The sequence below is a fragment of the Heterodontus francisci genome, chromosome 47 (assembly GCF_036365525.1).
Source record: "Heterodontus francisci isolate sHetFra1 chromosome 47, sHetFra1.hap1, whole genome shotgun sequence".
Classification (NCBI taxonomy): domain Eukaryota; kingdom Metazoa; phylum Chordata; class Chondrichthyes; order Heterodontiformes; family Heterodontidae; genus Heterodontus; species Heterodontus francisci.
In genome coordinates this window covers 236,990-260,341 of record NC_090417.1, presented here as the reverse complement: position 1 = coordinate 260,341, position 23,352 = coordinate 236,990, and the positions used below count along the sequence as shown (strand labels likewise).

At 49.6% G+C, this 23,352-nt stretch overlaps 1 protein-coding gene across 1 annotated transcript; it reads right to left on the bottom strand.

The window, feature by feature from the left end:
• On the bottom strand, nucleotides 1–23,044 carry LOC137357127 (PH and SEC7 domain-containing protein 1-like). The gene is made up of 16 exons (XM_068023177.1): nucleotides 22,603–23,044; nucleotides 14,570–15,722; nucleotides 12,565–12,658; nucleotides 12,025–12,451; nucleotides 10,989–11,180; nucleotides 10,051–10,131; nucleotides 9,803–9,915; nucleotides 9,407–9,465; nucleotides 7,864–7,953; nucleotides 7,174–7,217; nucleotides 6,633–6,808; nucleotides 5,559–5,629; nucleotides 4,488–4,633; nucleotides 3,659–3,803; nucleotides 3,204–3,347; nucleotides 1–2,522 (listed from the first exon to the last, which is right to left on the bottom strand). The coding sequence occupies exons 2-16, from the start codon at nucleotides 15,602–15,604 to the stop codon at nucleotides 2,277–2,279; spliced, it is 3,063 nt and encodes a 1,020-aa protein (XP_067879278.1). The 5' UTR covers nucleotides 15,605–15,722; nucleotides 22,603–23,044; the 3' UTR covers nucleotides 1–2,276.
• Between the last annotated feature and the right edge of the window lie 308 nt (nucleotides 23,045–23,352).

The window sequence follows — 23,352 nt, the reverse complement described above, 5'->3', positions numbered from 1 at the left end:
TACAAAACATTCCAATTTATTTCAACTGCTGTCACCTATAAAAAGGAGTTGGAAAAAAACAAACAATTCGATAGTCATCTTGTGAAAGAATTCCTGCTTTCATGTCATAATACTATACGGCACTAATTTCACAATTCATTTTCGACTAAAATAGGGCACATTTTCGTTCAGCTGCAAAATATTCTTATCTGAATATCGCATACTTAATATTATAGTCATTTAGTAGTACAGAACTTGAGTATTGCCGCAAATAGAGACATTTTGTCGAAGCTTTTCGTCTTGCACTCATCGGGACAATCCGCAAGAATAACTTCTGCCACGATGTAAGTTGCAGTATAAGTTGCTGTTTTCCCTTACAGTGGTTATTCTTGCGGAATGTCTTGAGGAGGGCAAGATGAGGCACTTCGACAACTTGTCTCTATTTTCAGCAATGCTTAATATTATATAATACATCATTTCAAGACCTGAGTTGCGCATTTATGCAAAAAAAAGAAGGGAATGCTGGAAATGCACGGCAGGTGGGTGCAGAATTGAGGAGTTAACATTTCAGAAGGAGGAGTCCATTTCCAATTCTGATGGAGGGTCTGCACAGGAAGTGTTAACCTGGCCTTTGCTCGGGGGTGAATTTCCAACATTGTTCCTATTTCAGATTTCTAGTTTCTTTTTATTTGCACTTGAACACTGGTATCTTCCTAGCTAAAGGCAAAATGCTGCCCTCTAGTGGACCCTTTCTGCTCGAACCGTTTTATCTTTTGAGATCCCACTAACTGTACTATTCCTTACTGCCATCTCTGCACACTTAAATTGTGAGCATTGGCAATCCAGTCAGCAGACAAAAGAATATGAGCAGGCAACACAGCTAAGGAGTCTCTATCCGAACCTTTAACTTGTATATGTTTGCTCTCCACTTCACCTGGTGCAGATTTCCGACATTAATCCCATTCCTCGTCTCTGCTGGGATTATGTCCAATGTTGACTTAGAATTCCATCATTGGGTTTTCGTGCAAATTGTTTCATAAAAAATAAAACAACTCAAGCCTGAAAAAACATCTGGAAAAAGTGCAGACAATAAAAACTGGAAAAAAAATATCTGTCAGCAAATCTGGGCTTTAAATAAATATTTTTTTTTTTAAAAAGCAGCTTGAAGCATTTTGGTTATAGTAGCTTGGCAATATTTCAGGGAGGGAACCCTTCTCAGTGCAGTTACTGTCCCGGTGTTACCTGCAGCCCAGTCTGTCTGGGACTGTTAACCCATAGTCAGAACAGCCTTTACAAGTAGCTAATTAAATATTGGCAGGTCCGTAATATTTTTTGTCTCTGTTGCTCTAAAAGGTCTTTTTCTTGGAGTTGTTTGGTAGTACAGGACTTGAGCATTGCTGAAAAGCGAGACATGTTGTCAAAGCTTTGCGGACAGAAAGAACATGTACAAACATCGCGCTTGTTTCAGCTCAACAAAATAAGTGACAGCCTCACTCCTCGGGGCAATGCCTTGACCAATCAGAGCCAAGCCACAATTGTACTCATTAAAGAGAAAAAGGGCCAAATTGCACATATGCTAATACTTTTCGCTGGACACTCCAGGCTAGAGGTTTCCTTGCACGTTGACTTCTGCTTGGCTTCTCTGGGCAGTTATCTGGGGGCAGTTCCTTGTTTTAAAACCTAGATTTTTTCTTCCGTTTTCTTGTGCTTCCTGCCTGAAGGTGTCGACTCCTTGCTGGAGTTACTATGAGGGTCGGACATCTAACTTGGCGGGCGTCACAGTCAACGGGAACCTCAACCAACGTCCCCAAATTGAACTTCCAGCACAGAAACAGGCCATTCAACCCAACGGGGCTGTACCTGTCCCTGTCCCTGTCCCTGTCCCTGTATGCTCGTCTCCTCACACCCTGTTTAATCTCGCTCTATCAGATACGTCCCAAAATGCTCGGCGTACAACAGGACTCAATAGCTTCTGTGCTACTCCAGGGCAGTGCTTGGGATGCACTCGTCAGCAGTTCTACAGCCGGAGAAGGATGGCTTTACAGTGCTATTCGACCAGGAGGAGATGCGCTTAAAAAGCGGGAAGTGCGTCAATAAACATTAAGTTATCAAACAATTTTTAAAGTACACAGTTAAAAATACAAAAATAAAGGACTTTCCCTCCCATGTTGTTCCCGAATATTTTCCAGACTATTTTTCGTGACATCCTTCATAGACTTGTTTATCAGGGGCCGATTTTCACAGCAACCCCACTCAGTATTTTTTTTTTCTAATGAAATCTTTGTTTCTAGGCTTTTTCATAACAATTTCCGATGCCTGTTTGGAATAATCTTCCTGTACGTTCTGCGTTCTGACACATTTCGCTTCACCTTGACAACCGGGGCCTGTTCCAGGTTGAGGGAGGGACTGGAGTGGGATTTCTTCAAAGTGCTGCTCTTTTCTTCGATCGTATCAAAGAGCTGTGCCTCCAGTTTATCCAGGTCATCAGTGCCTTCATTCAACCTAAGCTTCAGAAGTTTCACGTAAGTCTCAATGCGACATTTCTGCAAACAGTAAAAGGATTTGAGAAGTGGCAGTACCGTGTTTAACTGGGAAATCCAGCCGGAGAGAGTCAATGCCCACAGTTGGTGGGCATCACTGGGTTGGCTGGCATTTATTGCCCGACGCTAACTGCCCCTGAACTGAGTGGCTTGCCCGGCCATTCCAGAGGGTAGTTAAGAGTCAATCACATTGCTGTGAGCTCTGGAGTTCACATGTCGGCCAGACCGGGTAAGGCAGATATCCGACTATCAAATCCTACCATGGCAGTTAGAGAATTGAAATGTAGTTAATTAAACAAATCTGCAATAAAAAGATGATATCAGAAACAACTAGATTATTGTAAATTGAAAAAAAAAATCGCGTTAACTTCCGCGAGGGAAATCTGCCATCCTTACCCGGTCTGGCCGCTACATCACACCACACCCACAGCAAACACGGCCGACGGTTGACCGCCCGCTGAAATGGTCGAGCAGGCCAGGCACTTAGAGAAGAATGTAGGAAATGGGAGCAGGAGCAGGCCATTCAGCCCTTCGAGCCTGCTGCACCATTCAATGAGATTCTGGCTCTCTCGACCTCAACCTTTAACATACTCAACAACCGAGTTGACCTGCCAGCCTGCTGACCTGCCGATGAGCTCAAAATCCAGCAATTAATAGCCGAAATCTCAAACTTGAAAGCCTTACCTCGTATTCAAAGTATTCCTGCTTCAGTTTGTACTCCTCAAACTCCTTTGCTTTTCCCTTTTTGTCCGGAGCGTTCATTTGATGATCTTCAAGGTCGTCTAATATCGACTGTAACATCGAATCGTGAGATTCCAGCTGTGCCTTCTGAAAGAAATATAAGGTTATAAAAGGCGGGCAAAGCAACAAAAATTGCACACGAGCCTATGGAAGGGCAAAGAGCGAGAGAGAGCGAGATGGAAAAAAGCGGTCAAGAAAGTGGGAAAATTGTGTCAAGTGACGGACAGTTACGGCAACACAGCGTCACTCTTGTGCACCTGTGTACCAGTGGGTATGGACTCTCGGGGGATGATGACTACCACTCTGGACGCGCCAGTACTTGATGGAGGGAAGAGACATTGACGGTAATAACTGACCAATGCTAAATTATATCGAACTCAGTGCGCGCGAGGCCTTACCTCTGACTGTTTCGAGGTTGCAGACGGAAGTATGGGACGGCTGAACTTCCTCTTAGATCCAATGGCTGCTGGGAAGGGTGGCGAGGAAAACATGGCCGCTACTAGATTGATCCGGGTAATCCAGGAATTCATCTGATCCGCAGTTCTAATAGAAACGGCGGGAAAATAGTATTATTGTAGAGCTGATCATTTTTGCCTTGTCGATTGGTTTGGGAAGGGGCAATTGGAGGACACTCCACAATTGGCGGGTGTCCTGCAACCGTGACTGTTCCCAAGAAAGGCTTGCATTTATTAAGTGCCCTTCATGACCGCCGGATGTATCAAATGCTTTTAAAGCCATTGAAGTCCTTTTGAAGCGTCAGCACTTTTGCAATCGGGAGCCTCAGTGCACGGCAAGCTCCCGCACACAGCAATGTGATAATGACCAGATAATCAGTTATATGTGTTTGTTGATCGAGGGTTAAATATTGGGCAGGACACACGGCATCTTTTACGTCGTGTAACGTCTCATCCCATCAGCCTCCAGGTAAAACTGAAGAGCACCACTCACCAAAACAACGCCGTTGCCCCCTCACCTGAGACAACGCAGCACAAATGCAGATGTTTCACGCTCCCCTCCTGCCCTAGCCCTGAACTTGGCTCGTGCTCTCAATTCCCTCCTATCGCCCGTCACGCCCTCTCCACCCCTGCCACAGTACTGATCTTATCAAAGTCACAAATCCCACCCCCATGTGACTATGACTGTGGCAAACTATCCCCCCTTCGTCCTCCTCGACCTGTCCGCACCCTTTGACACGGTTGACCACACCAGACCATGCGCGGTACTTACTGAGCCTGGAAGAGAAAGATCCGCCAGTCTGCAGTCTTCAGACGGAAGACGTGAGGTCGTTTGTTGTACTCAGCGGCTTTGGTGGCCAGTGAGTGGTGAATACTAATCGCCTCCTCTGATGACTGTTTGTTCGGCCTGTATTCGTCCTGCGATACCAATGAGAAAATCGTCTATCTATCGCAGCCTTGAATGTACGCCCAGGCCCGAAGCCTGGGTATAAGCGGAGGGGGCGACATTGGGCTTGTTAGCACCCGTTTTCTGGGCACCACGACTGCCCTCCCCATTCCGAGCGAGACGTCGCAGGGTGTACGCACACTGGGGACGCAGACGCCACCTTGGCTACATGGGGGGGGTTACCGCGCCCGCGCTTGACGTCTAAGGCATGCCAGATCGTGACGTCAACCACGCGATGCCCACCCTGCCTGCACGACTTGAAGGACTATCGACCTCCTTGCAGGCGAGTTGCTGGCCGATTTCTCCTGCCTGTTGCGACCTGTCGGCACATTTCGGGTGGTTTCCACAGGTTGGCCGAGCTTTGAGAGTCTGCAGGACGTGAGCATGAACAGAGGCCATGCAGAGCAGGGAAAGTTGCCGGAAGAGGGAGGAGGAGAAGGGGGGCAGGGGAGTTGTCAGCAGGAGGACATGTCCGGCCAGGGTGTTCAGAGAGGAAATTCTCCGCGTCCCGGCACCGAAAGCTTCACTCCCTGAATGTTAGGCAGACCACGCAGGTCAATGCCCCCCATAGCCTGGCAGGCAGGCACGATGTCTTCACACATCTGGTTCACTAATGCCCTTCCGGGATGGCAATTTGCCACCCTTACCTGCCTATATATGACTCCAGCCCCACAGCAATATGGTTTGCTCTTAAATGGTCACTCAGGTGGTAAAGAGGGATGGGCACCAAATGCTGGCCTTGCCAGTGATGCCCGCATCCCATGGACGGATAATTGTGCGTCGCGATGCCCGCACCTGGTTTTAGGGTCTTCGAGAGCGTGGTGAGGTTTGATTCCATTGCAGCAAGGGTGCAGACCAATAATACAGCGGGGAAGGGTTATATCGGAGACACGTTACCTTCAGCAGATAGATGATTGTCCCCTTTAGCACAGCGTAGAAGGTTTTCCAGCTTCTTTTTCCCCACGGCCCTGCGGAAAATAAGATGGTGAGAGTGAGGAACGGTCACGAGGCCCGTCCAAGTTTGACTGCCTTTCAGGGCCTTTTTCCCATCGCGAGGTGAGCCAACTTCCTAGTCCTTCGGGAGTTAAAGCTTCATTTCAGAGAGGTGTAAAAATAATAGGGTAATAATAGTAGGGGATTTCAACTTCCCCAATATCAACTGGGATAGTCTTAGTGCAAAAGGCTTAAAGGGGGCGGAATTCTTCAAGTGCATCCAGGAGAGCTTTTTGAGCCAGCACGTAGAAAGTCCGACAAGAGAAGGGGCGGCACTGGACCTAATCCTAGGGAATGAAGCCGGGCAAGTGGTAGAAGTGTCAGTGGGGGAGCACTTTGGAAATAGTGATCATAACTCTGTAAGATTTAAGGTAGTTATGGAAAAGGACAAAGATGGACCGGAAATAAAGGTCAAGTAGTTTGGCTGTCTGCGGTTCATTGTTTTCAAATTGTCCCTGACTGTAATTGGTCATTTGATGATATATCTGAGGGTTCGAGGATAATGTAGGAGATAGTTGGGGCAATAGGAATTAGTTTCTTTCGGTTTTAGTCGGAACGGCAGAGAGAGTGTCCATTTGGCCCATCGCGCCCATGCCAGCTCTCTGTCAGGCAATCCAATCAGCCCCACTCCCCCGTTCTATCCCCACGAACCCATGCAAGTTTATTTCCCTCGAGTGCCCATCCAGTTTCCTTCCGAAGTCAGTGATGGTCTCCGCTTCCACCACCCTTGTGGGCAGCGAGTTCCGGGTCATACCCCGCCTGGCATCACCTACCCAGAACCTTCAAGGGAGCCCTTGTACCAACAGCTAATGGGAACAGCCTCCTCAGTTGGTGCACTCTATTGGTGGCCTAACCACAGCTTTATATGGCATAACTCCCTGGAACAGGGAGAGGGAGCCGGGCAGCAGGACTGCTTTGCTCTCCCTCTTTTGTAGGCCTTTCCCATTGACAGCGGGGGCGGGACGTGGAATCACTTACTCTTTTTGCCGTCGGTGTCTGCGTGGACTTTGCGACTCAGGAACCCTTGCTTGTAGGTGGCAGCTTTGTGATCCTGTGGGACTTCCAGGAAGGGACTGCCTTTGTCCGTGACCCGAGTCACGTTACCACAATCGTCACCCTTTGGCACGAGGGATTTCTGCAGCTCCTCCTCATCTCTGGAATCACCAAAGAAAATCAGGGTGAACTCTGACCCTATGTGCTTCCGTGCGGAGTGTCAGAATTCTTGTTACCGCTCAGTTCACTCATTTTAATCACTTCGGGGTGACCCCAGTCCTAATCTCATCCCTTTCCCACTTCAGCACAACTCCCATTACAATCAGCATCCTGTCCCTATCCCATCCATGACCTGCCGTTTGGCGCTTATATCACCTCTCGTCTGACATCAATCTCACCTTTTGCCCTGTTTCTATTCCACCCCCTCACTGGGCTTGGTATCTACCTTCCGCTTATTGGACAGGATAATCTTTTATTATGAAAGAGGTAACCCAAGTTTCCAGGAGTTTTTTTTTTATCTACTCACATGGCCCATTCCATCTTTTTGCTTTTTATTGAGTGGTACAGAGCCTAGAATCCAGAAAGAGAGAAAGTCATTACAATTGGACGCTGGTTTGCATATTAATAGTCGGTTGGGCGCACCGAACTTGAGTACTGTCGCTTTCCCTTACATTGGTATTCTTGCGAATTGTCCTGATGAGTGCAAGACGGAGAGCTTCGACAAAACGTCTCTGTTTTCGGCAAAACTCAGGTTAACATATTAATGCAAGTGTTGAATACCCCGCTTGCACCAAATTTACAGAATGATACCTGAACACTGAGAACCCCGAGGTATAATCCTTCATATTGTTAATGGGGTATTATGACAACAGGCGCAACATACATCTGCGGAGAGGTAACAAGGAAAAACTGTTCCCATTAACTAATGGTACAAGGACTAGGGGATATAGATTGAAGGAGTTTGTGCAAGGGCTACAGGGGGAAATACGAGGAAGATTTTCTTTTGACGCAGCGGGCTGTAATGACCTGGAACTCACTGCCCAGGTGGGTGGTGGAAGCGGAGATGAGAAACAACTTCAAGAGGAAATTGGCACTTGAGAGAAATAGACATGCAGGGGTAGGGGGATCGAGCGGGGGCGGGGGGGGGGGGGGGGTGGAGAGTGGGACCGACCGCGTAGGAGAGAGGAGGGGAAAAAAAAGACATCGAAATTGTTACCTTCAGCATGTCTTTTGGAAAATCATTCCCGTCATTCATCCCTTCCAAGTTCGTGATGAAGTCCTGGCTTGACATACTTTTCCCAAGATTCTAAAACAGCCAGGACGTACAAAAATGAGCAAAGATATCCGAAAAAATGTTTATTTAATTTTCTCTCCCCTTCGTCTGGCTCTCAGGATGAACCGTGAAAGAAAGATTCTTGGAGCCCTGAATCAGGTAGACATTTCAATGAATTGATAAATTCAACGAATTAATTCCAAAAAAGCTGGTAATGGTGCCACGAAACTATCATCGGTTGTCGTCAAAACCCATCTGGTTCAGCCATGCCCTTGAGGGAAGGAAATCTGCCATCCTTACCTGGTCTGGCCTACATGTGAATCCAGATACACAGCAGTGTGACTCCTAACTGCGCTCTGAAAGGGTCAAGCAAGCCATTCTGTTGTCAAGGGCTCGAAGGGATGGGCAACAAATGCTGGCTTTTGCCCACCTCCCATGAAAGAATTTTAAAAAGCTATGTCACTCTGTCTCGTCCTGTGCTGACGTCAACGGCCAAGAATGAGGCATATTAATTTTGTCGTATTGATTTTGAACTGTTGCTGGAGCCAGGATATGACTTGTTGAACAGATCAGCCGTGGCTGGAGAGGACATTTGCATACTAACAGACGGTGCTTGTGGGGACAAAGGACCGTTCCTTGACACATTCAACCCACAATGGATGTTGATAACCGGGCATGTTGGGGGTGGGAAAGCCCATTCCAGGGCCACAGGGGCCAGGACTGGGTGAACCAGCTGGTCACATGACTAACTGGCTGTTCCAGGGTTTTTTGAACTAGCCACAGAGAGTTTGAACTCAGAAAAGACTGTTCGCTCCTGGACTGAGAAGATCACTCCTGTCTGCTCCCATCTCTTTCTCACAAGCCACTGAAGACACGTGAACCCCAAGAGGGAAAAGTCTCCTCCAGCGAACAAGGTTTAAGAAGACTACTGGGCCCCAATGAAAAGCAAGATCTATCTACAATCAAGGACTCTACTCGAAGAGCTCGAATAACCGTAACGAAAACTCTTCAGATATTGCCTCAAATTTTTCCACTTTATTTTTCTTCTGCTCTTTTCTGTCTCTATTTGCATTTGCGTATACATGCTAGCGTGATATATCTGTAGGCGTCAACCAAATTAGAGTTTAAGTTGAATAAATTTCAACCTTTCTTCTTTAAACCTAAGGAAGCTTGTTTGTGCTGGTTTCTTTGCCTTATAATTGGAAAGCGGAGAACGAGGATTCACCAAGGGGGAGCTAAAAACATGGGGTGTTTAAAATGAAACCCTGTTACGGTAAGACCAGGTGAAGGCTGAGAGGGAACCCTAGACCCCTTTTTCACCTGGTCGTAGCAGTGCATTCTCGACATCTGACGCTCAGACCTTTTGCACTCACATGTGGTGAGTCGCCAGACTGGGAGCTGGGATTTTGTACGCAAGGTCAGAAAGAATAGTCCGCGATCTCTCACCCCTTACATGCAACCGTAACCCGGTCTCCAGACGGCTTACCTGGCCATGAAGGTCTGTGTTTAAAAGCATGATTGCACAGGTTATGGTGTGAACAGCATCTGCAAAAGATGGGGGACAGAAGAGATAAAGGTCGGAAGGGCGTTTTTTAAAAAAAAAAATCACCATTATTCTCTTTAGTTCTAGGTTTAAATGTGATACAATTGGAATCCCAACCAGCCAACTGGTCAATCGATGGTTTCATTTGCTGGCACTGCCTTTGAAATGTACGTCGGTTGCAATTAAGCTTTTTCCAACCGGGACCTGGATGAGACAATATGTTTGAACGCTGATCTTTTCCAGCTGGGACTAGTTGGGGTGAAAATCCTTTTTTTAATGAAAAGAAATCAGCAACCTGCACTGAGGGAACTCTTTGCTTTAAAGTGAGGATCGGCTTACCTCTGCTGTGAAGGATATGTGGGTTACACTGCTTGTAACGCGTGGAGAAGTGATTTAGCACTCGTTCCCGTTCCTGAGTTTCTCCAGTCAATACAAACGCCTTTAGGAATTTCCTGCGGGGGGCAAGGAAGTCAGGGTCACAAAGATGCACACGGCGTCGATAATTCAACATGGCTTTAAAAATCGTCGTTCTACAAAATGGTGCTTCGACAACACGGGGCTCAGAAGCCGTCGCAGAGTCTCCCTACCTCAGAGCTTGGTCCAGTGCCATCTCACTGAAGTCAAACAAATGCAGATACTCCTCCGCCATTATCTGACTGAATTCAGTGCTGAAAGGTGCAGAAGGAGAGAGAGATGAGTTCTGCTTGTTCCAGGCAACACAGGTTAGTGTTGCGCCTTTGAAATATTAATGATAATTTAGCGAAAGCACAATTGTTCCCGGTCGCCACACAAATCACAGGTCGCCGAGGATGGTGAACACATTAATGTGTAACGTTCCCTGTCCGACATCCTAACAGAGACTGGAGGTCAGATGCTGGGATGTTTGTTAGCTCTGCTATATATTCACCCACCAGCGCTCAAATACCTTCTAACATGACTAAACAGAATATATTTAACGGTCCTTACAATAATATCCAATCGAGATTTAGTTGTGATCCGATTCTTTAGCGGGGGGGACGGAGGAAATGAAATCAATTCATCTTTACATAGAGACTTCAATCGAATAAAGCGCCCCAAGGAGCGTTACCATCAAAATGACACGGAGCCGTACGAAACGGTCTTCGTTCGGACGACTAAAAGCCTGGTGGGTTTTCGGGAGTGTCCTAACGGAGGAAAGCGAGATGAAGGCAAGTCTTGGTGGGGCGATTAAAATCAAGAGGCCGGAATTGGAGGAGGGCAGATATCTCGGAGGGTTGTGGGGCTGGAGGAGATGACAGAGATAGGGAGGGGAGGGGAGGGGGGGGGTGGGGGAGGGCATGCAGAGATTTGATCTCAAGTTTACGGAGAGAAGTGGGAGGCCAGCCAGGAGTGCGCTGGAAAAGGTGATGAAGGCATGGACGAGGGTTTCCGTCATAGATCCGCCGAGGCAGGGGCCATGATACAGAGATGGAAAGAGGCGGGACTTAGTGAGGCGCCTTTTCCCGACTTCCGTAAGAAGCAAAATACAGATGGGAAAGTTACGTACTTCTTGCCCAAGTAAGGTGCCACGCACGTCCTTGTAAACCCATCGAGGTTGTAAAGCTTGGAGGCCAAACTCTTGGCGACTTCGCGATCGGGCGTGCTCCCGTTGGCCAGGAGGACCTTGAGGGCCGTCGTTGCCCCGGCGACGCCCGTTTCCGCCCCACCTCCGGGTTGGGATTCCCCCTGAGCGACGTCACTAGGTGAAGGCAAATAAAAAAATAACTTTAAGAAGGAGGTAAAAGTCCGCCGGTGGTCCCAGCTGCCCTCCCTGACGCCAGCAGAATTCCAGAGGCTTCGCATCTGGGAAGAGCCGTCCGGCTTTTGACGTCAACCGCACCTGTCCACTTTGTATCCACTTATCCCTTTTCTCCCCAGTCGCGCATCGAATTATCTGGATCGATTTTATGCTGTCTGCTTCACTGGTGTTCTCAATTGTATATGTTTTACCCGTCTTTCAGCTATTGCCCCTTTGGGGCATTGAGTACAAAAGCAGGGAGGTTATGCTGAACCTTTATAACGCTCTGGTTAGGCCCCAACTGGAGAATTGCGTCCAGTTCTGGTCGCCACACTTTTGGAAGGATGTGAGGGTCCTTGAGAGGGTGCAGAGGAGATTTACTAGAATGGTCCCAGGGATGGGGGATTTTAGCGACAAGGTTAGCTTGGAGAAGCTGGGGGTTGCTCTCCTTGGAGCAAAGGAGATTGAGGGGAGGTTGAATAGAAACCCAGACAGCCAAGTCAGCGGCAGCCTCCAACCAAGGACGGTGGGCAGGCTCCTGCGCCTGGAAGTCCAGCCGGAGGGCATCCCGCACTGGCAGACTGGTAGCCCCCCCGCCACCAGAGGCATGAGGGCACCTCCACTCCCGGTGAACAGCCACAAATGAGGAGTGTAAGAGGACCAGGAGGGAGAGGGCCTTCGGGCGTTGGACGTGGCTGTGGCCCATTTTCAGAGCGATGCTAAGTCGGCAGAAGTTACAACCTGACTATCACGAGCGCAGTCGCAGGTAAGCTTTGACTCAATACCATTGGTTAGGTTTCCTTACTTCTCGGCTCGCGCGTCTGCTGTTGCTCCAGTCTCCGCCTCTTCCTGTTTCTCCGGCGACTCGTTCAGTTGCAGCCCCCCCGTGCTTTCATCGCTATCGTCGGAGTCCCAGCTCGTTGGGTCCGTCTTACCCGTTGACATACATTCGGCCGCCTCGTGCTCCTTAGCGGAGGGCGATGCCGGGTGACTCTCCGTACTCGTGCTCCACATCTCTCTGCTGGCCACTAGGGGGGGCTGGCTTGTCTCCAGGCCGCCGCAGAGCAACGCCTCCGCGGATTCGGAGTTCCGCGCCGGGCCGCTGTCCGACGCACCGACGCCTTGATCCTGGCAAGCCCACTCTCCGAGAATCTCGCGAACTAACAGGTCCTGGCTGGCGGGGAAGAGAATTTCTCCGGACGCTGGCATGTCGCGCGCGTCCTGGGGGGTGGCTTTCGCATGCGGGGGGGGGGGGAAAGCACAGAGACAGGATTAGAGGGCAACCGGGGGCTGTGAACAGTGGCCAGAAGGACAAAGTAAGAATGCATATGGGGCAAATGCTTACCTGGTGCTAAGGCGCTCCCCGGAATGCAGAAGCTGGAAAGAGCTTCCTGCCCTTTGGAAGACAGCTGGTTTCCAAAGTCCAAACAGATGGTGTCCTGCGGGAAGTGAAAAGGATTGCGTGAATGGCTTTCACCTGTGACTTCATAGGAGCTTCATTCTGGCATTTTTTTCACCCCATTACCATCGCTGAATGCCCCACTATCCTGGGGGCTACCATTGACCAGAAACTGAACTGGACCAGCCATGTAAATACAAGAGCAGGTTAGAGACTGGGAATTCTGCAGTGAGTAACTCACCTCCTGACTCCCCAAAGCCTGTCCACCCATCTACAAGGCACAAGTCAGGAGTGTGATGGAATACTCTCCACTTGCCTGGATGGGTGGCAGCTCCAACAACACTCAGGAAGCTCGACACCATCCAGGACAAAGCAGCCCACTTGATTGGCACACCATCCACAAACATTCACCCCCTCCATCACCGATTAATGTGTGCTTATTTCTGACTAACTCTTAGGGATTGATGGGAGACATGGGTTCAAATCCCACCATGGCCGATAGCAAAAATTGATATATCTGCAATTAAAACCTCATCCAATGGCAGCCTTGCTCTTAAAAACCCCATTTGGGAGGGAAATCAGCCATCCTTACCTGGTCTGACCCATGTGTGACTCAAGCTCCACAGTGAAGAGAGCTAGATAATTCTCACAGGGGGACGTAGGACTAGGTGAGATGCTCTCACCGAGAGCTAGCACAGATACACAGGGCTGAATGGTCTCCTTCTGTGCTGTGACCATCATTGATAAGGGTTTTTTCAGTGAAACGTAGAGAGTAGGAGTAGGCCGTTCGGCCCTTCGAGCCTGCTCTACCATTCATCATGATCATTGGCTGATCATCCAACTCAGTAACCTGTTCCCGCTTTCCCCCCATACACTTTGATCCCTTTCACCCCAAGAGCTCTATCTAACTCCTTCTTGAAAACATACAATGTTTTGGCCTCAACTGCTTTCTGTGGTAGCGAATTCCATGGGATGTTGCCTCTCATGGATTTTTGAGCAAGCGTTTGACCGCACAAAAAAAAAGGCTGGTTAACAAAATCGAGGCTCGAGGTATAAGAAGGCTGAATCTTTCTAAAGGTCTGGCTGGGCCCCAACTGGAGTGTTGCGTGCAGTTCTGGCCACCGCACTTTCGGAAGGATGCGAGGGTCCTTGGAGAGGGTGCAGAGGGGATTTGGACTTTGAAAAACCTCCTCTCCAATCGGCGATAATCCCTGCTCGAACGAAGACCGCCCCAACTTTGCAGGCCTGCTATTGAATTTATAATGCCGCAGACTAGACAACACTGAATCTGCACTGTGCATTCTCGGTGTCACCTCAACATCCTTCCTAATAATGCGGAGGGCAAAACGGCGCTCAGAGCTGCAGCTGTGGCTTCCCTTTGATGCAGATCCACCACTGCATCTCGATTTTCGATCGCACTCATTTCCTGTTGCTCTTTCCCCACCGATTGTTGACTGACTCAAAGTCTAGCAGAAGCCAAGGGGAACTGAAGAGGTGAAGGAAGGAAAGGATTGAAATATTCGCCTCGTGGTTCCGGTTTTGCGAAAGCATGAAAACAACTCGGCTTTAATGAGTCGGGCAATTGGATAAAATATATTCTTTCGAAAAGGGGAGCAAATGGTTTTACAAAGCATTTTTGTGAGTTAGTGTCAAATAGGCAAATGGTGGAACCTCCATTAACTGAACATTATGCTGAGCGGGCACAGTTGTCAAAGGTTCATATGCAAGGCTTGGGTTGGCAGTGCGAAGGTAACTCACCTGCTCCCCTACTCTTGGCACTGCCAATCCCCATCACCATCAAGATGGCACGAGAAAGCTCCCGCGTTATTGCCATGGCACTGCCAAACGTCCAACCGGGAACCCTCACCAAACCCCGCAAACCTCACCATGGCACTGCCAAGTGCCCCCCGCGCCATATCCACCATGCAGTGAAATCCCCGGCGACCATTACCTCCATCTCGGTTGGTTCATTGGTCCAGACCACAAGCTCCTTGTGCACTGAGGCAAAGTACGAGGGCAGGGAGGACGCCAAATCCAGTGTGCTCGATCCGTCGTGGCTTCCTGCAAGAGCTTCACCCCCCCCATGGTCGGCCACCGCATTGCTCGGTGGCTCGCAGTCCATGGGCACTGCCGCAGAGTCCGGGCCGGTCTCATCCGCTGGCGCCTCGCACTCAGCCGGGGGACTTTCGGCGGCGGAAATCGGAACAAACGCTTGGTTCTGATGCCAGACGTCGCTTTGCAAATAAACAGCATCCGCGGGGTCCATTATCACCTCGTCGGGCGACGTGGCGGCGTCCGGTACTCGGACTGAGCCTCCAGAGATACCCTTCAAAAGCTCTTCATTGGTTTCTTCACTGACTGAGGGAGTTAAGGGCTCCGACGTACTTGGGCTCTCGGTTAGCATCCAGTCTGAATTGTTCAGGAGCCTCTCAGTGCTTTCCCCAGCATTCCCCAGGTTCTCTGTCTCCTTGCCTCTATTGGTCAGCAGCACAGCTTGTACCCAAGGTGTGCAGTCATCGCTTTCCAGTGAACTGATGCTCCCCGATTGACGAGAGCCACCCGCGTTGTGTTCTGGGGTCTCACAAAACTGGCTGCTTGGGAGCTCACTGGTCCATATTGGCTCCGAATCGGGACTCTCACTCCGACCGGGCGTGCTATTGTTTTCCAAACGGAAAGTCCAGTCCGCGCTGTGGTTATCGTCGTTCCGTTCTCCGTCGGCATCCCCCGCGTGCGGGGAATGGTCGGGCTCTGCCCCGCTCGCACCTGGGCTGGCGGAGACCTGGAGAGAGTTGGGTTCAAAGAAGTCGCCGCCAGCCTGTGTCTCCGCACCGAAGAATCCCAAGAACCCGGAGATGTCAACGCTGAAAATGTTGCCTTGTGCACCGCTCCCAGTGCTGTCTTCGACGTGGCCGCCTCCACCTGTACTATCGGAATCGATCAGGGAGGCTGGCTGATCCGTGGGACTTGGCAACTCAGAGTTATCCATCGTCAAGTACCAGAAGGGAGACACCCCCGCCAAGTCACGGGCAGTCGAGTGCGGGGGTGGGGGGCGGGGATTTTCAGCGGAGTCTGGATGGTTGTGGTGGGCTGTTTGCCATGGTGATCTGCAAAACAATAATTCGAGTGACTGTGAGACATTTGTCTGTGCAAACATTCCAACAAACTCACATTGGTTTGTAACTTTGGAGAACCTTAAGATGCTCGGAAGAACGACCGTCAGAGGCAATTGTCCGACCCTGAATGAGGACTAAGCGAGTGCAACTTGGGACGAAACCATCCCATTCAGCAGAGATCGAGACTTGAGTCACTTTGATCCACCTCACAGCCATTCCCCACCAAGACAGGAAATTCTTGTCACAGCTCGGCTTAATCTGAATCCGGGATCTCGTGACCTATTTTATGCCCCTTAGCTTGCTGTTCGACAGACAGAACATCGTACGGGACCAGCGTTCTAGCTTCCGAGAGGCCCTTTGCAGAGCTCACAGAGCGCCACATCACTCAGAGCACGTTTCAAACATCGTTTCATTGAAAGATGTCGGCTGAGGAGCTTTTGATTTTACAGTGAATGATGACGACAGTTGTTAGACTGGTGTCTCTCAGTTTCTCTCTCTCAGGGACATATCTGTACACTGACTGGTGTCTCTCAGTCTCTCTCTCTCCCACAGGGAGATATCTGTACACTGACTGGTGTCTCTCAGTCTCTCTCTCTCCCACAGGGAGATATCTGTACACTGACTGGTGTCTCTCAGTCTCTCTCTCTCCCACAGGGAGATATCTGTACACTGACTGGTGTCTCTCAGTCTCTCTCTCTCCCACAGGGAGATATCTGTACACTGACTGGTGTCTCTCAGTCTCTCTCTCTCCCACAGGGAGATATCTGTACACTGACTGGTGTCTCTCAGTCTCTCTCTCTCCCACAGGGAGATATCTGTACACTGACTGTGTCTCTCAGTCTCTCTCTCTCTCTCAGGGAGATATCTGTACACTGACTGGTGTCTCTCAGTCTCTCTCTCTCTCTCAGGGAGATATCTGTACACTGACTGGTGTCTCTCAGTCTCTCTCTCTCCCACAGGGAGGTATCTGTACACTGAATGGTGTCTCTCAGTCTCTCTCTCTCCCACAGGGAGATATCTGTACACTGACTGGTGTCTCTCAGTCTCTCTCTCTCCCACAGGGAGATATCTGTACACTGACTGTGTCTCTCAGTTTCTCTCTCTCAGGGAGATATCTGTACACTGACTGTGTCTCTCAGTCTCTCTCTCTCTCAGGGACATATCTGTACACTGACTGATGTCTCTCAGTCTCTCTCTCTCCCACAGGGAGATATCTGTACACTGACTGGTGTCTCTCAGTCTCTCTCTCTCCCACAGGGAGATATCTGTACACTGACTGGTGTCTCTCAGTCTCTCTCTCTCCCACAGGGAGATATCTGTACACTGACTGGTGTCTCTCAGTCTCTCTCTCTCCCACAGGGAGATATCTGTACACTGACTGGTGTCTCTCAGTCTCTCTCTCTCCCACAGGGAGATATCTGTACACTGACTGGTGTCTCTCAGTCTCTCTCTCTCCCACAGGGAGATATCTGTACACTGACTGTGTCTCTCAGTCTCTCTCTCTCTCTCAGGGAGATATCTGTACACTGACTGGTGTCTCTCAGTCTCTCTCTCTCTCTCAGGGAGATATCTGTACACTGACTGGTGTCTCTCAGTCTCTCTCTCTCCCACAGGGAGGTATCTGTACACTGACTGGTGTCTCTCAGTCTCTCTCTCTCCCACAGGGAGATATCTGTACACTGACTGGTGTCTCTCAGTCTCTCTCTCTCCCACAGGGAGATATCTGTACACTGACTGTGTCTCTCAGTTTCTCTCTCTCAGGGAGATATCTGTACACTGACTGTGTCTCTCAGTCTCTCTCTCTCTCAGGGACATATCTGTACACTGACTGGTGTCTCTCAGTCTCTCTCTCTCCCACAGGGAGATATCTGTACACTGACTGGTGTCTCTCAGTCTCTCTCTCTCAGGGAGATATCTGTACACTGACTGGTGTCTCTCAGTCTCTCTCTCTCCCACAGGGAGATATCTGTACACTGACTGGTGTCTCTCAGTCTCTCTCTCTCAGGGAGATATCTGTACACTGACTGGTGTCTCTCAGTCTCTCTCTCTCCCACAGGGAGATATCTGTACACTGACTGTGTGTCTCTCTCTCTCCCACAGGGAGATATCTGTACACTGACTGGTGTCTCTCTGCCTCTCTCTCCCCCACAGGGAGATATCTGTACACTGACTGGTGTCTCTCAGTCTCTCTCTCTCCCACAGGGAGATATCTGTACACTGACTGATGTCTCTCAGTCTCTCTCTCTCCCACAGGGAGATATCTGTACACTGACTGGTGTCTCTCAGTCTCTCTCTCTCTCAGGGAGATATCTGCACACTGACTGGTGTCTCTCTGTCTCTCTCTCTCTCAGGGAGATATCTGTACACTGACTGTGTCTCTCAGATTCTCTCTCTCTCAGGGACATATCTGTACACTGACTGGTGTCTCTCAGTCTCTCTCTCTCCCACAGGGAGATATCTGTACACTGACTGGTGTCTCTCAGTCTCTCTCTCTCTCAGGCAGATATCTGTACACTGACTGGTGTCTCTCAGTTGCTCTCTCTCAGGGAGATATCTGTACACTGACTGGTGTCTCTCAGACTCTCTCTCTCCCACAGGGAGATATCTGTACACTGACTGTGTCTCTCAGTCTCTGTCTCTCTCAGGGAGATATCTGTACACTGACTGGTGTCTCTCAGTCTCTCTCTCTCTCAGGGAGATATCTGTACACTGACTGGTGTCTCTCTGTCTCTCTCTCTCCCACAGGGAGATATCTGTACACTGACTGGTGTCTCTCAGTCTCTCTCTCTTCCACAGGGAGATATCTGTACACTGACTGGTGTCTCTCAGTCTCTCTCTCTCAGGGAGATATCTGTACACTGACTGGTGTCTCTCAGTCTCTCTCTCTCAGGGAGATATCTGTACACTGGCTGGTGTCTCTCAGTCCCTCTCCCACACGGAGGTATCTGTACACTGACTGGTGTCTCTCTGTCTCTCTCTCTCTCAGGGAGTTATCTGTACACTGACTGGTGTCTCTCAGTCCCTCTGCCACAGGGAGATATCTGTACACTGACTGGTGTCTCTCACTCCCTATCTCTCTCAGGCAGATATCTGTACACTGGCTGGTGTCTCTCAGTATCTCTCTCTCGGGGTGATATCTGTACACTGACTGCTGTCTCTCAGTCCCCTCTCTCTCAGTGTGATTTTTGCACACTGACTGGTGTCTCTCAGTCCCTCTCTCTCTCAGGCTGATATCTGTACACTGGCTGGTGTCTCTCAGTCCCTCTCCCACAGGGAGGTATCTGTACACTGACTGGTGTCTCTCTGTCTCTCTGTCTCTCAGGGAGATATCTGTACACTGACTGCTGTCTCTCAGTCCCCTCTCTCTCAGAGTGATATCTGTACACTGACTGCTGTCTCTCAGTCCCCTCTCTCTCAGAGTGATATCTGTACACTGACTGGTGTCTCTCTGTCTCTCTCTCTCCCACAGGGAGATATCTGTACACTGACTGGTGTCTCTCAGTCCCTCTCCCAGAGGGAGGTATCTGTACACTGACTGGTGTCTCTCTGTCTCTCTCTCTCTCAGGGAGATATCTGTACACTGACTGGTGTCTCTCAGACTCTCTCTCTCAGGGAGATATCTGTACACTGACTGGTGTCTCTCAGTCTCTCTCTCTCTCAGGGAGATATCTGTACACTGACTGGTGTCTCTCAGTCTCTCTCTCTCAGGGAGATATCTGTACACTGACTAGTGTCTCTCAGTCCCTCTCCCACAGGGAGATATCTGCACACTGGCTGGTGTCTCTCAGTCCCCCTGCCACAGGGAGATATCTGTACATTGACTGGTGTCTCTCAGTCTCTCTCTCAGGGAGATATCTGTACACTGACTGGTGTCTCTCAGTCTCTCTCTCTCTCAGGGAGATATCTGTACACTGACTGGTGTCTCTCAGTCCCTCTCCCACAGGGAGATATCTGTACATTGACTGGTGTCTCTCAGTCTCTCTCTCTCTCAGGGAGATATCTGTACACTGACTGGTGTCTCTCAGTCCCTCTCCCACAGGGAGATATCTGTACATTGACTGGTGTCTCTCAGTCTGTCTCTCTCTCAGGGAGATATCTGTACACTGACTGGTGTCTCTCAGTCCCTCTCCCACAGGGAGATATCTGTACATTGACTGGTGTCTCTCAGTCCCTCTGCCACTGGGAGATATCTGTACACTGACTGGTGTCTCTCAGTCCCTCTGCCACAGGGAGATATCTGTACACTGACTGGTGTCTCTCAGTCTCTCTCTCAGGGAGATATCTGTACACTGACTGGTGTCTCTCAGTCTCTCTCTCTCTCAGGGAGATATCTGTACATTGACTGGTGTCTCTCAGTCTCTCTCTCAGGGAGATATCTGTACACTGACTGGTGTCTCTCAGTCCCTCTGCCACAGGGAGATATCTGTACACTGACTGGTGTCTCTCAGTCTCTCTCTCAGGGAGATATCTGTACACTGACTGGTGTCTCTCAGTCCCTCTCCCACAGGGAGATATCTGTACACTGACTGGTGTCTCTCAGTCTCTCTCTCTCTCAGGGAGATATCTGTACATTGACTGGTGTCTCTCAGTCTCTCTCTCAGGGAGATATCTGTACACTGACTGGTGTCTCTCAGTCCCTCTGCCACAGGGAGATATCTGTACTATGACTGGTGTCTCTCAGTCCCTCTGCCACAGGGAGATATCTGTACACTGACTGGTGTCTCTCAGTCTCTCTCTCTCTCAGGGAGATATCTGTACATTGACTGGTGTCTCTCAGTCCCTCTGCCACAGGGAGATATCTGTACACTGACTGGTCTCTCAGTCTCTCTCTCTCTCAGGGAGATATCTGTACACTGACTGCTGTCTCTCAGTCCCTCTGCCACAGGGAGATATCTGTACACTGACTGGTCTCTCAGTCTCTCTCTCTCTCAGGGAGATATCTGTACACTGACTGGTGTCTCTCAGTCCCTCTCTCTCAGGGAGATATCTGTACATTGACTGGTGTCTCTCAGTCCCTCTGCCACAGGGAGATATCTGTACACTGACTGGTGTCTCTCAGTCTCTCTCTCAGGGAGATATCTGTACACTGACTGGTGTCTCTCAGTCCCTCTGCCACAGGGAGATATCTGTACATTGACTGGTGTCTCTCAGTCTCTCTCTCAGGGAGATATCTGTACACTGACTGGTGTCTCTCAGTCCCTCTGCCACAGGGAGATATCTGTACACTGACTGGTGTCTCTCAGTCTCTCTCTCAGGGAGATATCTGTACACTGACTGGTGTCTCTCAGTCTCTCTCTCTCAGGGAGATATCTGTACATTGACTGGTGTCTCTCAGTCTCTCTCTCAGGGAGATATCTGTACTATGACTGGTGTCTCTCAGTCCCTCTGCCACAGGGAGATATCTGTACACTGACTGGTGTCTCTCAGTCTCTCTCTCAGGGAGATATCTGTACACTGACTGGTCTCTCAGTCTCTCTCTCTCTCAGGGAGATATCTGTACATTGACTGGTGTCTCTCAGTCTCTCTCTCAGGGAGATATCTGTACACTGACTGGTGTCTCTCAGTCCCTCTGCCACAGGGAGATATCTGTACACTGACTGGTGTCTCTCTGTCTCTCTCTCAGGGAGATATCTGTACACTGACTGGTCTCTCAGTCTCTCTCTCTCTCAGGGAGATATCTGTACATTGACTGGTGTCTCTCAGTCTCTCTCTCAGGGAGATATCTGTACACTTACTGGTGTCTCTCAGTCCCTCTGCCACAGGGAGATATCTGGACACTGACTGGTGTCTCTCTGTCTCTCTCAGGGAGATATCTGTACATTGACTGGTGTCTCTCAGTCTCTCTCTCTCTCAGGGAGATATCTGTACATTGACTGGTGTCTCTCAGTCTCTCTCTCAGGGAGATATCTGTACACTGACTGGTGTCTCTCAGTCCCTCTGCCACAGGGAGATATCTGTACATTGACTGGTGTCTCTCAGTCTCTCTCTCTCAGGGAGATATCTGTACACTGACTTAGTCTCTCAGTACCTTCTCTTGCAGGGAGATGTCTTCAAAATGGCTGGTGGAGACTCTAAATCAGTACTTTGCCTCAGTTTTCACGGTGGAGGACACTAGTACCATCCCAATAGTAACAGGAAATGCAGAGGTTATAGAAAGGGAGGAACTTAGAACAATCGTCATCACTGGGGAAAAAGTACTGAGCAGACTATTGGGATTGAAGGCAGACAAGACCCCAGGGCCTGATGACCTACTTCCTAGGGTCTTAAAGGAAGTGTGGGGATAGTGGATCCATCTGGGCTCACTATTTTGACTTTATTTCAGCAGCAAGTCGATCTTTATCACTGCACGTGTTATTTTTAGGGATTTTAATTGAAGCTGGGTAGTTGAGGTAGCTCTGTAGAAACAAGCTTGTCAGTGAGTAACTCACTTGTATCTTTTGAGAAGTACTTCAGTCACAAGGATTTGCCCTCAGTGTTTATACTGGGAATTGTGTCACACAGTGGGGGATGGCGGGGGAGGTGAATGTGCCCAGCAGCAGCAGACTGACACGGCACCTGTACAAAGATCATTTGTCTCCAAGATCAAATTCAGATTGGCAACAAAAGTGACTGCAAATTGACCAAGAATGCAAGTTGACAGATCCCCTTCAACAACAAAGATCGTCTGTGTTTAATCTAGGGGCGGGGGTGGGGTGGGGGGGGGGGGGGTGGGGGGGAAATAGGATGAGATGTGTTTATGTGATAAAGACAGTTCAGACCTAACACTTCATAAAAGAGTGAGACATCCGACGGCCTGATGGAATCTGAGGCCTCGTCCCGGCTCGAACCCGCTTGCCGAGGTTCGGGTGGGAAGTAAAGTTTGCCGACTTACCCCGTCTGCTTATTTGACTGACTGCATCTCTCAGCGAAGCCAACCCGCCAGAAGTCAGCCTGTGGCTGCAGTCCGCTGGAGGGCCCCTAAACCGTGAAGCCTTTTCTAATCTGCCGCACTGGCTTAGCAAGCAGGTCTCATGTTTCAAAGTCTCCCCTGCCAGTCGACACTCACTCACTTCCTTCCGCAAGTTCAGCAGAAAGTTAGTGGAGAGGGAGCAAGCAGGCGCGGCTACAGGACAGTCCGAGCAGCTGCTTGTGTACCACTGAACCAGCCGGACCAAAGGGGCGATGCGGAGGGAATCGGGCAGAGCTGCTCCGCAGAGTTAAGTGCTGTGCATTAATCTGTGCCCCTGCGACATGTGCAGTCTGTAAAATGCTTCTGTCGCTCCCCTGTTTAAAAGTGGTGCTTTCCACCACTGACAGTCAAATTAAAACTTCCGTTGTCTTGCTGCAGACAAATAGTCTTGCATGCAAGGCAGAGTAAAAAAAAAATGATGCACGTCTGAGTGACCAACACCTGCTCTGACAGAAAAGCAACAGAACGTCAAAGTGCACTCAAATAAGTGCAACTCCGCATCCCTCTTACCGCACGGAGCTGAGGCTTGTTTTCATTAACCCTTTCAAAGCTGGTGGCGAACGTAGTGCAAGAATAATTCAAAGCCAGGCTCATGCTCCCTTTAAAATCTGCCAGGATTACTTTACCATGCTGACCGAGGCCCAATTCTGAATCGAATGCTGATCTGTTTTT

Coding starts and splice junctions, on each gene's coding strand:
- LOC137357127 (XM_068023177.1), bottom strand. CDS start 15,604: ATGGATAACTCTGAGTTGCCAAGTCCCACGGATCAGCCAGCCTCCCTG. Junction 5,630..6,632: donor AGACACCGACGGCAAAAAGA/GTAAGTGATTCC, acceptor TATTTTCCGCAG/GGCCGTGGGGAAAAAGAAGC. Junction 4,634..5,558: donor CAATCATCTATCTGCTGAAG/GTAACGTGTCTC, acceptor TTGGTATCGCAG/GACGAATACAGGCCGAACAA.